Below are 15,188 nucleotides of genomic sequence, written 5' to 3' on the forward strand. Positions count from 1 at the left end.
ACCAGTAAACATAGCACCAGCTGCCCATGACGCGCCATATCTATACTTGTTGAGTCGTCGTACTGTACATAGGTACATAGAAGTTACCAGTAAACATGACACCAACTGTCCTTGACGCGTCATATCCATGCTTGTCGAGTCATCGTGCTAACACAGCGTAAATGTTCTTACTTTGTTAAAATGTATAACAGAAGTCGCATGTTGGTTTGTAGGTTGTTATTTTCCTTTCCGACATGAAACATGATTAACAAGTTAACAACATGCTAAAACAGACAATATACAAGTCAGAGCTCTTGCGAGAATGGCACACAGGTCTCCTGACAGAGTTGGCATTGCTTATGTCACAAAACTGTCTATCGGATCTTCCAGTAGAGTTTGTGCTTTGTCAGAGAACTTCAAGGTGTGTGGACAGAATCTGTTCTCCCCGTGTCTATCTTCCAGTAGAGTTTGTGTTTTGTTAGAGAGCTTCAAGGCGTGCAGATAGAATCTGTTCTCCCCGAGTCTGTATTTCATGGGTAAATTATCCTCATGTATAACACACATACTAAACACGTATCTAGTTGTCATGGTGTACTCGTTCAGACGCCTGCAGTATCCATGTAATAGGTAGTTGTCATGGTGTACTCGTTCAGACGCCTGTAATACCCATGACAATAATTAAACTAGAATCTGTTCTCCACGAGTCTGTGTTACATGGGTAAATTATCCTCATGTATAACACACATACTAAACACGTATCTAGTTGTCATGGTGTACTCGTTCAGACGCCTGCAGTATCCATGTAATATGTGATTGTCATGGTGTACTCGTTCAGACGCCTGCAGTATCCATGTACTATGTGGTTGTGATGGTGTACTCGTTCAGACGTCTGCAGTATCCATGTAATATGTGGTTGTGATGGTGTACTCGTTCAGACGCCTGCAGTATTCATGTACTATGTGGTTGTCATGGTGTACTCGTTCAGACGCCTGCAGTATACATGTAATATGTGGTTGTCATGGTGTACTCGTTCAGACGCCTGCAGTATTCATGTACTATGTGGTTGTGATGGTGTACTCGTTCAGACGCCTGCAGTATCCATGTAATAGGTAGTTGTCATGGTGTACTCGTTCAGACGCCTGCAGTATCCATGTAATATGTAGTTGTCATGGTGTACTCGTTCAGACGCCTGCAGTATCCGTGTAATAGGTAGTTGTCATGGTGTACTCGTTCAGACGCCTGCAGTATCCGTGTAATAGGTAGTTGTCATGGTGTACTCGTTCAGACGCATGCAGTATCCATGTAATAGGTAGTTGTCATGGTGTACTCGTTCAGACGCCTGCAGTACGTTCAGACGCCTGCAGTATCCATGTAATAGGTAGTTGTCATGGTGTACTCGTTCAGACGCCTGCAGTATCCATGTAATATGTAGTTGTCATGGTGTACTCGTTCAGACGCCTGCAGTATCCGTGTAATAGGTAGTTGTCATGGTGTACTCGTTCAGACGCCTGCAGTATCCGTGTAATAGGTAGTTGTCATGGTGTACTCGTTCAGACGCATGCAGTATCCATGTAATAGGTAGTTGTCATGGTGTACTCGTTCAGACGCCTGCAGTACGTTCAGACGCCTGCAGTATCCATGTAATAGGTAGTTGTCATGGTGTACTCGTTCAGACGCCTGCAGTATCCATGTAATATGTAGTTGTCATGGTGTACTCGTTCAGACGCCTGCAGTATCCATGTAATATGTGGTTGTCATGGTGTACTCGTTCAGACGCCTGCAGTATTCATGTACTATGTGGTTGTGATGGTGTACTCGTTCAGACGCCTGCAGTATCCATGTAATAGGTAGGTGTCATGGTGTACTCGTTCAGACGCCTACAGTATCCGTGTAATAGGTAGTTTTCATGGTGTACTCGTTCAGACGCCTGCAGTATCCATGTAATAGGTAGTTGTCATGGTGTACTCGTTCCGACGCCGGCAGTATCAATGTAATAGGTAGTTGTCATGGTGTACTCGTTCAGACGCCTGCAGTATCCATGTAATAGGTAGTTGTCATGGTGTACTCGTTCAGACGCATGCAGTACTCGTTCAGACGCCTGCAGTATCCATGTAATAGGTAGTTGTCATGGTGTACTTGTTCAGACGCCTGCAGTACTCGTTCAGACGCCTGCAGTATACATGTAATAGGTAGTTGTCATGGTGTACTCGTTCAGATGCCTGCAGTATCCATGTAATAGGTAGTTGTCATGGTGTACTCGTTCAGACGCCTGCAGTACTCGTTCAGACGCCTGCAGTATCCATGTAATAGGTAGTTGTCATGGTGTACTCGTTCAGACGCCTGCAGTATCCATGTAATAGGTAGTTGTCACGGTGTACTCGTTCGGACGCCTGCAGTACCCGTGACAACAATTAAACTACGTTGTGCCTGTGATTGCTCGTGACATGTTTAATTAGTTCTCGACACTAATTGGTTTGATTGGCTAGTCGCACTTCTTGAATGGGAAAATGAGAGCCACCGGTCTCATCTGAGGGATACATATGAACTTCTTCGATTTTACAACATCCACCCAGATATAACAATTTACACTCTTTGGAAAATAACTTACGTGCATCCAAAGTTCACACTTTTAATATCCCCCGTAATTAAAAGAGTTAGCATGAAATTATTTGATAGAAAATGCATTATCTGTGACAAAGAAACCGTTGACTATACAAAACATGTTTTACTAAATTGTGAAAAACTATTACAAATCATTTTTTTTTTTTTTTTTTTTTAATCAAATAGCAAATATGTTTTCTGTACACGAATATGTTATCTTCTGTGATCAAAATGACGACAAACTTTTAAACTGTATTCTTGGTGGACAAAATAATGACATCAATGACATTGACTTTCACGTGTGGGTCCAATTTAAATTGCAATTTTCAAAGTTTGAACATGTGTGTTGCCAACGTATAATCAAGTTTAAAGTGAAAGCTCAGTGTACATGTAGGGCAATATTACAGCTGTATATAATCCCGTGAAATTAATTAATTAATTAATTGCTCTGATCATTCAGTAGTAAGTCGACCTATTTCTATACTCTTTAAACATGAATAATAAATAATTAAAAAAAGGAAATTATCTACAACAGGATTTTGAAAGAAATTAGAGCTACACGACAAGAAGCAAAAGAGTGCATGTGCAGTCAAACCGTTGGACTCTTTTTACTCAAAACGATGTGTTTGTTTAATACACAGTTGGACACAAATAAACAATAAAGTTTATTATAGAGGTCACGTAAAGTATTGCGTCCATATAAAATCAGTTGTACATTTATTTGTTGTCCATGTTGTAACGAGTTAATACGAACCTGTCGCTTATGCTCTTTTATTGCTTGTTTTCTTTTACATTAAATAATAGTGAATAGTGTGTGTATGTGTGTGGGGGGGGGGGGGGGGGGGGGGGGGGGGGGAGTATACTATCTACAGTTACACAAATAATTTGTTAATAGTAAATAATTATTTAGTAATCATTTTTAAAGTGTGTGGAAATAGGTCGACTCACTATATAATGATCAGAGCGTCACTAGTTAATAGTAAATAATAATTTATTATTCATGTTTAAAGAGTATGGAAATAGGTCGACTCACTATATAATGATCAGAGCGTTACTAGGTATAGTAAATAATTATTTAGTAATCATGTTTAAAGAGTATGGAAATAGGTCGACTCACTATATAATGATCAGAGCGTCACTAGTGAATAGTAAATAATTATTTAGTAATCATGTTTAAAGAGTATGGAAATAGATCGACTCACTATATAATGATCAGAGCGTCACTAGTGAATAGTAAATAATTATTTAGTAATCATGTTTAAAGAGTATGGAAATAGATCGACTCACGGTAACTTCGATCCACACCTGTAAATGTATGTATTTATAGAACAACATCTTTGTAATCGTGTGTGTAATAAATGTTCTCTTCCGTTTCCATAACAAGAAATACAGTTATGATTGAATCGTATCTACTGCTGTTTTAATATTTATATAATTTCAGAGTTTTTAATTACTATATTTAAATTATTGCAAAGATCAATTGCTGAATAAATAAATGAAGAGTTTAATCATCTTGTTTTCAAAAACGGTGTTGACATCTTTTTCCCGATTTCTTAACGTGTTAGGCATTTGTTTCCCTAAACTTTCTGGAATACAACCAGTTTAGGAGCCATTCTTTTCATTATTTTAAATATAGTGCATAATGATGTGTTTCTCTTCTTTCACTTAGAGTAGTGAAACCCGTTTCAATATATCAAACGGCCTCGGTGGTGTCGTTGTTAAGCCATCGGACATAAGGCTGGTAGGTACAGGGTTCGCAGCCCGGTACCGGCTCCTACCCAGAGCGAGTTTTAACAACTCAATGGGTAGGTGTAAGACCAATGCACCCTCGTCTCTCTCACTTACCACTAATAACTAACTCACTGTCCTGGACAGACAGCTCAGATAGCTGATGTGTGTGCCCAGTACAGCATGCTTGAACCTTAATTGAATATAAGCATGTAAATAAGTTTAAATGAAATCAATATATAACGAAAAACGTGAGGAAAATTTGGATATGCCAGTGACTATTCTAGCTTTACGTTTTCTAATTTGCTTGTATCTAATTGGGGACAACCATCACGTACCTCAGAAACATATATAGTATCAACGTGATCAGATTAATGAGTTACCTCACAGAAACCAATGCATATTTATCCTACAATCACTACGTGTATTGTCAACATATGATGACAGGATAAATGTCTATATTTTTGGTCACTGACCAAAATAGAGCTTTTTGTTACGGAACTATTTTTATACTAGTTATAATCAGCACAGGAATGGTATTTTGTTCCAAGTTACTTTTTTGTTTACAGTGCTGTCAAGTTTCAGGCATTCGGCGTGAGACTCAGGCATTTGAACCTCGTGTTACGCTCTCACGCCGGTACAGGATTTTCTTACGCATTTTAAACATTATAGCAAAGAAAAAAAACCCAGATATAATTTTTGTTGTTCACTCGATCTCGACGACCGACGTCCTAAGAAGAATAATCTGCTGTGTCCTACACACGTCTGGACTAAGAAATTAAATCCAAAAGTAGTTTTTATTGCTCGGCCTAAAAGGTTTTAAGATGATTTGAGCAATTGATCGGGCGTTAAATTAAAGTGCGTTGGACTATTTTACAAAAAAAAATAAACATAAGAATTTTGAACCGCGACCGAAATTGTTTTAAAATCCAGCTAAACCCAAAAAGGAGGTTACCTGTCCTAGGTAAGGTTGACTACGTCGGCGAGGCTGGAGAGTCCCTGAGAGTCGGCAGCAGATGTTGGCGCTGAAGCAAAGTACGAAATACCGTGCCGTAATCGGGGCCGCAGACAGATCGGATCATCTTATGTAGAGACCAGTTGTCAATCTTCCCAAAGAGGTATGCATGTCTGTAGGTCTGCTTCCTCTTGTGCGTGACAACTACAGCGTGGTGATTGCCGAACACTGTGTTGTGTAGATCGTACTGGCTGCCGTCCCCCAGTGGTCTCCAGTCCGCTTTGAGGTGGCCGCCCTCGAGTGTCTTCGGGTCCGCCGTGTCCCCCTGCATATACGGGTGCAGTTGTCTACGTAGCCCGTTGAATGCTAGCGTCCATTGGTCTTCCTCGGGGTTGGGGTGGAGGTGGTTGACGGCGCCAGTGACTTGGCCTTGGCTGGCTGGGTGGTCGGTGATGACGCCTTCCTCTTCACAGCGGTGACAGCAACACGTCCTGGCGCCGACTTAACGGGAGTGGTCGGTATAGTTAACCGCTTCACCGAAGTCGGCACCCTGGGAGTGGAGGTCGGTGGAATCGCCCGCGGAGCTTGGCACATTGCAATGTCTAGCTGCGAGTACGTCTGATCCGTGGACTCGGGCGCCATCAGCTGTCGGGTCATCTTCGGAGAAGTCGGGGGAGGGGGCGGCGACGCACTCGTTTCGTCTTCCTCCTTCCTCTTCCTCTACTCTTCGTTGGAGCCGGGTCACCCTACGCCAAAGACACGGTCGCCCGTGCCCCGGTGTAAGTAACCCGGAACTCCAACAGAGCCCCAAACTGGCTATCATAACCCCCACCCCAGGTAGTGGGGGGGACCTCGATAGCGCACGTAGATACGTCCAGTCGCATCGCGAAATCATCTGGGAATGGTATCTTAAGGTATTGAAATCATATAATAAGTGTCCTACGTTGTTTAATTGTCAGAATCTCGAATCTTGACCAATAATTGTCAGCTCGCTTATTTCCTGCGCCAATCTATTCTGATTTTGATACAAGAGCTCTGCGTTTATTTCCCGTTGATTTTTTTTTTATTTAAACAAAAACAACGATTTTCATTTAATAATAAGAAACAAATTGAAGTTTATTAAGAACGATTTTGTTTTGGTGTAAACATATTGCAGGCGACAAGATCCATCAACCGTGGACCTATTACTCCGGAAAATGGTGAAGGTCCTAGAGAGTGATGAAACTGGGACACTTGCACGTGGACGCAGGTTCTTGCAACAGACCCAGATGGTAGTGTGATCTTTTAAATAAAGGCCACGCTGAGGACGGCAATCCAAAATGATGAAACTGGGACACTTGCCCGTGGACGCGGGTTATTGCAACAATTGACTTGACTCTTGTATGTCAGGTATGTAAACATTAAAACATACCAGCGATTGACTTGGTCTGTCAGGTATGTAAACATTAAAACATACCAGCGATTGACTTGGTGTCTGTCAGGTATGTAAACTTTAAAACATGTAAACATTAACCATACCAGCGACTTGACTTGGTATTCTGTCAGGTACTTGTGTCAGGTATGTAAAACATTAAAACATACCAGCGATTGACTTGGTCTGTCAGGTATGTAAACATTAAAACATACCAGCGATTGACTTGGTTCTGTCAGGTATGTAAACATTAAAACATACCAGCGATTGACTTGGTTCTGTCAGGTATGTAAACATTAAAACATACCAGCGATTGACTTGGTCTGTCAGGTATGTAAACATTAAAACATACCAGCGATTGACTTGGTCTGTCAGGTATGTAAACATTAAAACATACCAGCGATTGACATTAAACAAAACATACCAGCGATTGACTTGGTTCTGTCAGGTATGTAAACATTAAAACATACCAGCGATTGACTTGGTCGAGGTTGAAACATTTGGTCTGTCAGGTATGTAAACATTAAAACATACCAGCGATTGACTTGGTCTGTCAGGTATGTAAACATTAAAACATACCAGCGATTGACTTGGTACTGTCAGGTATGTACACATTAAAACATACCAGCGATTGACTTGGTCTGTCAGGTATGTACACATTAAAACATACCGGCGGTTCTGTCAGGTATGTACACATTAAAACATACCAGCGATTGACTTGGTTCTGTCAGGTATGTAAACATTAAAACATACCAGCGATTGACTTGGTCTGTCAGGTATGTAAACATTAAAACATACCAGCGATTGACTTGGTTCTGTCAGGTATGACTTGGTTCTGTCAGGTATGTAAACATTAAAACATACCAGCGATTGACTTGGTTCTGTCAGGTATGTAAACATTAAAACATACCAGCGATTGACTTGGTCTGTCAGGTATGTAAACATTAAAACATACCAGCGATTGACTTGGACTGGTCAGTCATGTAAACATTAAAACATACCAGCGATTGACTTGGTCTGTCAGGTATGTAACATTAAAACATAAACATACCAGCGATTGACTTTGACTTCTGTCAGGTATGTAAACATTAAAACATACCAGCGATTGACTTGGTTCTGTCAGGTATGTAAACATTAAAACATACCAGCGATTGACTTGGTCTGTCAGGTATGTAAACATTAAAACATACCAGCGATTGACTTGGTTCTGTCAGGTATAAACATTAAAACAAACATCAGGTAAAACATTAATACCAGCGATTGACTTGGTCTGTCAGGTATGTAAACAAACGATTGACTTGGTTCTGTCAGGTATGTAAACATTAAAACATACCAGCGATTGACTTGGTTCTGTCAGGTATGTAAACATTAAAACATACCAGCGATTGACTTGGTCTGTCAGGTATGTAAACATTAAAACATACCAGCGATTGACTTGGTCTGTCAGGTATGTAAACATTAAAACATACCAGCGATTGACTTGGTCTTGTCAGGTATGTAAACATTAAAACATACCAGCGATTGATGTAAACATTAAAACATACCAGCGATTGACTTGGTCTGTCAGGTATGTAAACATTAAAACATACCAGCGATTGACTTGGTCTAGTCAGGTATGTAAACATTAAAACATACCAGCGATTGACTTGGTCTGTCAGGTATTCAAACATTAAAACATACCAGCGATTGACTTGGTTCTGTCAGGTATGTAAACATTAAAACATACCAGCGATTGACTTGGTTCTGTCAGGTATGTAAACATTAAAACATACCAGCGATTGACTTGGTTCTGTCAGGTAAACATTAAAACATACCAGCGATTGACTTGGTCTGTCAGGTATGTAAACATTAAAACATACCAGCGATTGACTTGGTTCTGTCAGGTATGTAAACATTAAAACATACCAGCGATTGACTTGGTTCTGTCAGGTATGTAAACATTAAAACATACCAGCGATTGACTTGGTTCTGTCAGGTATGTAAACATTAAAACATACCAGCGATTGACTTGGTTCTGTCAGGTATGTAAACATTAAAACATACCAGCGATTGACTTGGTCTGTCAGGTATGTAAACATTAAAACATACCAGCGATTGACTTGGTCTGTCAGGTATGTAAACATTAAAACATACCAGCGATTGACTTGGTCTGTCAGGTATGTAAACATTAAAACATACCCAGCGAGGTATGACTTGATTGACTTGGTCTGTCAGGTATGTAAACATTAAAACATACCAGCGATTGACTTGGTTCTGTCAGGTATAAACATTAAAAAACAACAGCGATAAAACATCTGTCAGGTATGTAAACATTAAAACATACCAGCGATTGACTTGGTCTGTCAGGTATGTAAACATTAAAACATACCAGCGATTGACTTGGTTCTGTCAGGTATGTAAACATTAAAACATACCAGCGATTGACTTGGTTCTGTCAGGTATGTAAACATTAAAAAACATACCAGTATGATTAAAACATGACGATTGACTTGGTCTGTCAGGTATGTAAACATTAAAACATACCAGCGATTGACTTGGTTCTGTCAGGTATGTAAACATTAAAAATACATACCAGGATTACTTGTTCTGTCAGGTATAAACATTAAAACATACCAGCGATTGACTTGGTCTGTCAGGTATGTAAACATTAAAACATACCAGCGATTGACTTGGTTCTGTCAGGTATGTAAACATTAAAACATACCAGCGATTGACTTGGTTCTGTCAGGTATGTAAACATTAAAACATTGACTTGGTCTGTCAGGTATGTCTAAACATGTAACATAAAACATACCAGCGATTGACTTGGTTCTGTCAGGTATGTAAACATTAAAACATACCAGCGATTGACTTGGTCTGTCAGGTATGTAAACATTAAAACATACCAGCGATTGACTTGGTCTGTCAGGTATGTAAACATTAAAACATACCAGCGATTGACTTGGTTCTGTCAGGTATGTAAACATTAAAACATACCAGCGATTGACTTGGTTCTGTCAGGTATGTAAACATTAAAACATACCAGCGATTGACTTGGTCTGTCAGGTATGTAAACATTAAAACATACCAGCGATTCTGTCAGGTATGTAAACATTAAAACATACCAGCGATTGACTTTGTTCTGTCAGGTATTCAAATATTAAAACATACCAGCGATTGACTTGGTCTGTCAGGTATGTAAACATTAAAACATACCAGCGATTGACTTGGTCTGTCAGGTATGTAAACATTAAAACATACCAGCGATTGACTTGGTTCTGTCAGGTATGTAAACATTAAAACATACCAGCGATTGACTTGGTCTGTCAGGTATGTAAACATTAAAACATACCAGCGATTGACTTGGTCTGTCAGGTATGTAAACAGTAAAAACATACCAGCGATTGACTTGGTCTGTCAGGTATGTAAACATTAAAACATACCAGCGATTGACTTGGTTCTGTCATGTATGTAAACATTAAACATACCAGCGATTGACTTGGTCTGTCAGGTATGTAAACAGTAAAAACATAGCAGCGATTGACTTGGTCTAGTCAGGTATGTAAACATTAAAACATACCAGCGATTGACTTGGTTCTGTCAGGTATGTAAACATTAAAACATACCAGCGATTCTGTCAGGTATGTAAACATTAAAACATACCAGCGATTGACTTGGTTCTGTCAGGTATGTAAACATTAAAACATACCAGCGATTGACTTGGTTCTGTCAGGTATTCAAACATTAAAACATACCAGCGATTGACTTGGTTCTGTCAGGTATGAAAACATTAAAACATACCAGCGATTGACTTGGTCTAGTCAGGTATGTAAACATTAAAACATACCAGCGATTGACTTGGTCTGTCAGGTATGTAAACATTAAAACATACCAGCGATTGACTTGGTCTGTCAGGTATGTAAACATTAAAACATACCAGCGATTGACTTGGTCTGTCAGGTATGTAAACATTAAAACATACCAGCGATTGACTTGGTTCTGTCAGGTATGTAAACATTAAAACATACCAGCGATTGACTTGGTTCTGTCAGGTATGTAAACATAAAAAACATTAAAACATACCAGCGATTGACTTGGTCTGTCAGGTATGTAAACATTAAAACATACCAGCGATTGACTTGGTTCTGTCAGGTATGTAAACATTAAAACATACCAGCGATTGACTTGGTCTGTCAGGTATGTAAACATTAAAACATACCAGCGATTGACTTGGTCTGTCAGGTATGTAAACATAAAAAACATACCAGCGATTGACTTGGTTCTGTCAGGTATGTAAACATTAAAACATACCAGCGATTGACTTGGTCTGTCAGGTATGTAAACATTAAAACATACCAGCGATTGACTTGGTCTGTCAGGTATGTAAACATTAAAACATACCAGCGATTGACTTGGTCTGTCAGGTATGTAAACATTAAAACATACCAGCGATTGACTTGGCTGTCAGGTTGAAACATTTGGTCTGTCAGGTATGTAAACATTAAAACATACCAGCGATTGACTTGGTTCTGTCAGGTATGTAAACATTAAAACATACCAGCGATTGACTTGGTCGAAACATTAAAACATACCAGCGATTGACTTGGTCCTGTCAGGTATGTAAACATTAAAACATACCAGCGATTGACTTGGTTCTGTCAGGTATGTAAACATTAAAACATACCAGCGATTGACTTGGTCTGTCAGGTATGTAAACATTAAAACATACCAGCGATTGACTTGGTCTGTCAGGTATGTAAACATTAAAACATACCCATTGCGATATGACTTGGATTGACTTCTGTCAGGTATGTAAACATTAAAACATACCAGCGATTGACTTGGTCCTGTCAGGTATGTAAACATTAAAACATACCAGCGATTGATTTGGTTCTGTCAGGTATGTGAACATTAAAACATACCAGCGATTGACTTGGTTCTGTCAGGTATGTAAACATTAAAACATACCAGCGATTGACTTGGTCTGTCAGGTATGTAAACATTAAAACATACCAGCGATTGACTTGGTCCTGTCAGGTATGTAAACATTAAAACATACCAGCGATTGACTTGGTCTGTCAGGTGTAAACATTAAAACATACCAGCGATTGATTGGTTCTGTCAGGTGGTCTGTCAGGTATGTAAACATTAAAACATACCAGCGATTGACTTGGTTCTGTCAGGTATGTAAACATTAAAACATACCAGCGATGTGACTTGGATTCTTGGTGTCAGGTATGTAAACATTAAAACATACCAGCACTTGGCGTCAGGTTGTAAACTTACCAGCGATTGACTTGGTTCTGTCAGGTATGTAAACATTAAAACATACCAGCGATTGACTTGGTTCTGTCAGGTATGTAAACATTAAAACATACCAGCGATTGACTTGGTTCTGTCAGGTATGTAAACATTAAAACATACCAGCGATTGACTTGGAACTGTCAGGTATGTAAACATTAAAACATACCAGCGATTGACTTGGTTCTGTCAGGTATGTACACATTAAAACATACCAGCGATTGACTTGGTTCTGTCAGGTATGTAAACATTAAAACATACCAGCGAACTTGGTTCTGTCAGGTATTAAACAAAACATACCAGCGATTGACTTGGTCTGTCAGGTATGTAAACATTAAAACATACCAGCGATTGACTTGGTCCTGTCAGGTATGTAAACATTAAAACATACCAGCGATTGACTTGGTTCTGTCAGGTATGTAAACATTAAAACATACCAGCGATTGACTTGGTCTGTCAGGTATGTAAACATTAAAACATACCAGCGATTGACTTGGTCTGTCAGGTATGTAAACATTAAAACATACCAGCGATTGACTTGGTCTGTCAGGTATGTAAACATTAAAACATACCAGCGATTGACTTGGTTCTGTCAGGTATGTAAACATTAAAACATACCAGCGATTGACTTGGTTTAGCCAGGTATGTAAACATTAAAACATACCGGCGATTGACTTGGTCCTGTCAGGTATGTAAACATTAAAACATGCCAGCGATTGACTTGGTTCTGTCAGGTATGTAAACATTAAAACATACCAGCGATTGACTTGGTTCTGTCAGGTATGTAAACATTAAAACATACCAGCGATTGACTTGGTCTGTCAGGTATGTAAACATTAAAACATACCAGCGATTGACTTGGTTCTGTACCAGCGATTGACTTGGTTCTGTTAGGTATGTAAACATTAAAACATACCAGCGATTGACAGCGTCAGGTATGACTAAAACATGATTGACTTGGTTCTGTCAGGTATGCGAAACAGGTTAAAACATACCAGCGATTGACTTGGTTCTGTCAGGTATGTAAACATTAAAACATACCAGCGATTGACTTGGTTCTGTCAGGTATGTAAACATTAAAACATACCAGCGATTGACTTGGTCTGTCAGGTATGTACACATTAAAACATACCAGCGATTGACTTGGTCTGTCAGGTACTTGGTTCTGTCAGGTATGTAAACATTAAAACATACCAGCGATTGACTTGGTCTGTCAGGTACCAGCGATTGACTTGGTCTGTCAGGTATGTAAACATTAAAACATACCAGCGATTGACTTGGTCTGTCAGGTATGTAAACATTAAAACATACCAGCGATTGACTTGGTTCTGTCAGGTATGTAAACATTAAAACATACCAGCGATTGACTTGGTTCTGTCAGGTATGTAAACATTAAAACATACCAGCGATTGACTTGGTCTGTCAGGTATGTAAACATTAAAACATACCAGCGATTGACTTGGTCTGTCAGGTATGTAAACATTAAAACATACCAGCAGGTATGTAAACATTAAAACATACCAGCGGTTCGTCATTGACTTGGTCCTGTCAGGTATGTAAACATTAAAACATACCAGCGATTGACTTGTCAGGTATGTAAACATTAAAACATACCAGCGATTGACTTGGTTCTGTCAGGTATTCAAACATTAAAACATACCAGCGATTGACTTGGTTCTGTCAGGTATGTAAACATTAAAACATACCAGCGATTGACTTGGTTCTGTCAGGTATGTAAACATTAAAACATACCAGCGATTGACTTGGTCTGTCAGGTATGTAAACATTAAAACATACCAGCGATTGACTTGGTCTGTCAGGTATGTAAACATTAAAACATACCAGCGATTGACTTGGTCTGTCAGGTATGTAAACATTAAAACATACCAGCGATTGACTTGGTTCTGTCAGGTATGTAAACATTAAAACATACCAGCGATTGACTTGGTCTAGTCAGGTATGTAAACATTAAAACATACCAGCGATTGACTTGGTATGTCAGGTATGTAAACAATAAAATCATAGCAGCGATTGACTTGGTCTAGTCAGGTATGTAAACATTAAAACATACCAGCGATTGACTTGGTTCTGTCAGGTATGTAAACATTAAAACATACCAGCGATTGACTTGGTCTGTCAGGTATGTAAACATTAAAACATACCAGCGATTGACTTGGTCTGTCAGGTATGTAAACATTAAAACATACCAGCGATTGACTTGGTTCTGTCAGGTATTCAAACATTAAAACATACCAGCGATTGATTGACTTGGTCTGTCAGGTATGTAAACATTAAAACATACCAGCGATTGACTTGGTCTGTCAGGTATGTAAACATTAAAACATACCAGCGATTGACTTGGTCTGTCAGGTATGTAAACATTAAAACATACCAGCGATTGACTTGGTACCAGCGATTGACTGTCAGGTATGTAAACATTAAAACATACCAGCGATTGACTTGGTCTGTCGATTACCAGCGATTGGGTCTGTCAGGTATGTAAACATTAAAACATACCAGCGATTGACTTGACTTGGTCTGTCAGGTATGTAAACATTAAAACATACCAGCGATTGACTTGGTTCTGTCAGGTATGTAAACATTAAAACATACCAGCGATTTACGTTTGTGTTCAGCTTGGTAACAGAGTAGAGATTTATTATTATTATTACTAAATTTATTAATCAAACATATAAATATTATGTTACTGCATTTATAAAACAAAACCTTCTTAAGTTCACCTTTACAACGTTTTAGTGTTGTAGTATTTGTTTTACACATGACGGAATATTGGGGTACCAAATTTGTTTTATTGTTTACATTTTATGAATTATGACGATATTGTGGTAAACCTTTCTTGAACTAAATTCAGTATGATGAACTTTGGTAAACTGTTTCACTTTCATAAGTGGACTTTTTGTCAACACTTGACTTGTAGATGGTTCAAATCTAGTGAAACTTCCAACACAAGTAGATTTACCGTTATAAATGTGATTACTTTTGTTTATTTCTTCTAAATAATTAAGTACCGCGACATCGTGTGACCCCAGTATACTACTACTACTACTGATACTACTACTACTACTACTGCTGCTGCTGCTACTACTACTACTACTGCCACTACCACCACAACCGCCACCACCACTACAACAACAACAGCTACTACTACTACAACTACAACAACAACAACAACTACTACTACTACTACAATAGCAGCAGCTGATACATTTCTTC

The 15,188-nt window shown here is 39.1% G+C and overlaps 1 protein-coding gene across 1 annotated transcript in view; it reads right to left on the reverse strand.

Annotated features, from left to right (window-relative positions):
• The window catches only part of LOC121377839, a 41,715-nt gene that overhangs the window by 13,764 nt on the left and 12,763 nt on the right, over window positions 1-15,188 (reverse strand). Inside the window, exons 4-5 of the mRNA XM_041505937.1 lie at window positions 5,801-6,158; window positions 5,355-5,764 (exon numbers count right to left, since the gene is read on the reverse strand). Of these exons, the coding sequence (XP_041361871.1) occupies window positions 5,355-5,764; window positions 5,801-6,158 (768 nt within the window). The remainder of the gene's footprint in view (window positions 1-5,354; window positions 5,765-5,800; window positions 6,159-15,188) is intronic.

The sequence above is a fragment of the Gigantopelta aegis genome, chromosome 7, assembly GCF_016097555.1.
Source record: "Gigantopelta aegis isolate Gae_Host chromosome 7, Gae_host_genome, whole genome shotgun sequence".
In the NCBI taxonomy this organism is placed as follows: domain Eukaryota; kingdom Metazoa; phylum Mollusca; class Gastropoda; order Neomphalida; family Peltospiridae; genus Gigantopelta; species Gigantopelta aegis.